This window comes from Austrofundulus limnaeus, unplaced genomic scaffold (assembly GCF_001266775.1).
Source record: "Austrofundulus limnaeus strain Quisiro unplaced genomic scaffold, Austrofundulus_limnaeus-1.0 Scaffold30, whole genome shotgun sequence".
NCBI lineage: Eukaryota > Metazoa > Chordata > Actinopteri > Cyprinodontiformes > Rivulidae > Austrofundulus > Austrofundulus limnaeus.
This window is the reverse complement of record NW_013952432.1, coordinates 15,776-16,779: the sequence shown is the minus strand read 5'-3', so window position 1 is coordinate 16,779 and position 1,004 is coordinate 15,776. Positions and strand designations below refer to the sequence as shown.

Below are 1,004 nucleotides of genomic sequence, written 5' to 3'. Positions count from 1 at the left end.
CTTCTCCTCTCTGTCAACGCTCTCTGGTTTCATTTTAAAAGTCAATCGTCAGATATTGTCCAAGATTAATCTTCAGGGTGGATACAGCTCACCAGCAGCCTCGTGCCGATGACGTAGTTGGTGTAATCATTTACCCAGAATGCTTTTCGTGTAAATAAAATGGCCCCGTCCGTGTAATATATTTTTAAACTTTTAGTTTAAAAATTATAAAAATTAAACATCCTACAGTATTTTTGCTGTCTTTATTTTACAGTTAAAGTATATGTTTATCATTTAAAACCTAATGTTACAAATAATCATGGATCCCTTTAAGAATAAATTTGGATGCTATGTATGGACCAAGATATGTTTGGTTCTTGGACCACTCGTGTTCAAGATTTTTGGAACCTTGGTCCATTTTAGTGACTTTCCAGCAATTGTGCAATTGTGAGAAGAAACACTTCCCTCTTTCATAAATGAAGCACCATTAGTTAGGCCTCCCCTTCTTTTTTTTTTACTATCCAGTAAGCAATCAGAAGCTATGTGTCATGTTCCAACTGGGAACTGTTCTTCTAGCTGTAAAATATATATTCAAAAAGTTTAAAATTAGGGGAGCAAATAAAATTGAAACCTGCTCAGTGTCAGAGATTAAAAAGAGGAATTGGTAATTTTGTGCAGTAGAATCCATTTCATTATAAAATAGCTGTTTTAGCAATTTTATTCATTTATTTATTTTTACTTTTTCTATTGTTATAATGTATCAGCTAATGAGATTAGTTTTGATTCTGATCAGCTGTTTAAATGTGGCTTTTAAAGTGTTTTATTTACAATGTGAGTGTGGGTGTGTGGGTGTCTGTGTGTGCACATGACTACATAAACACTTACTTCCAAAGTCTCGTATTGTGAAATTCTTGTTCTTTACATCTTCCTTTGGTGTTCTAAAGGAGAACTGTTGTCCAGCATTTGGTACATCTTGATCTTTTGCACCAAAAATTTGGATCACCTGGTAGGAACAAAAATAAATT

General features: G+C 33.6%; 1 protein-coding gene across 1 annotated transcript in view; it reads right to left on the bottom strand.

Moving 5' to 3' along the window:
- LOC106515520 (cadherin-12) overlaps window positions 1-982 on the bottom strand; it is a gene marked incomplete at its 5' end in the record, with an annotated part of 12,770 nt that extends 11,788 nt beyond the window's left edge. Inside the window, 1 exon segment of the mRNA XM_014005360.1 lies at window positions 865-982. Within this exon segment, the coding sequence (XP_013860814.1) occupies window positions 865-982 (118 nt within the window).
- Between the last annotated feature and the right edge of the window lie 22 nt (window positions 983-1,004).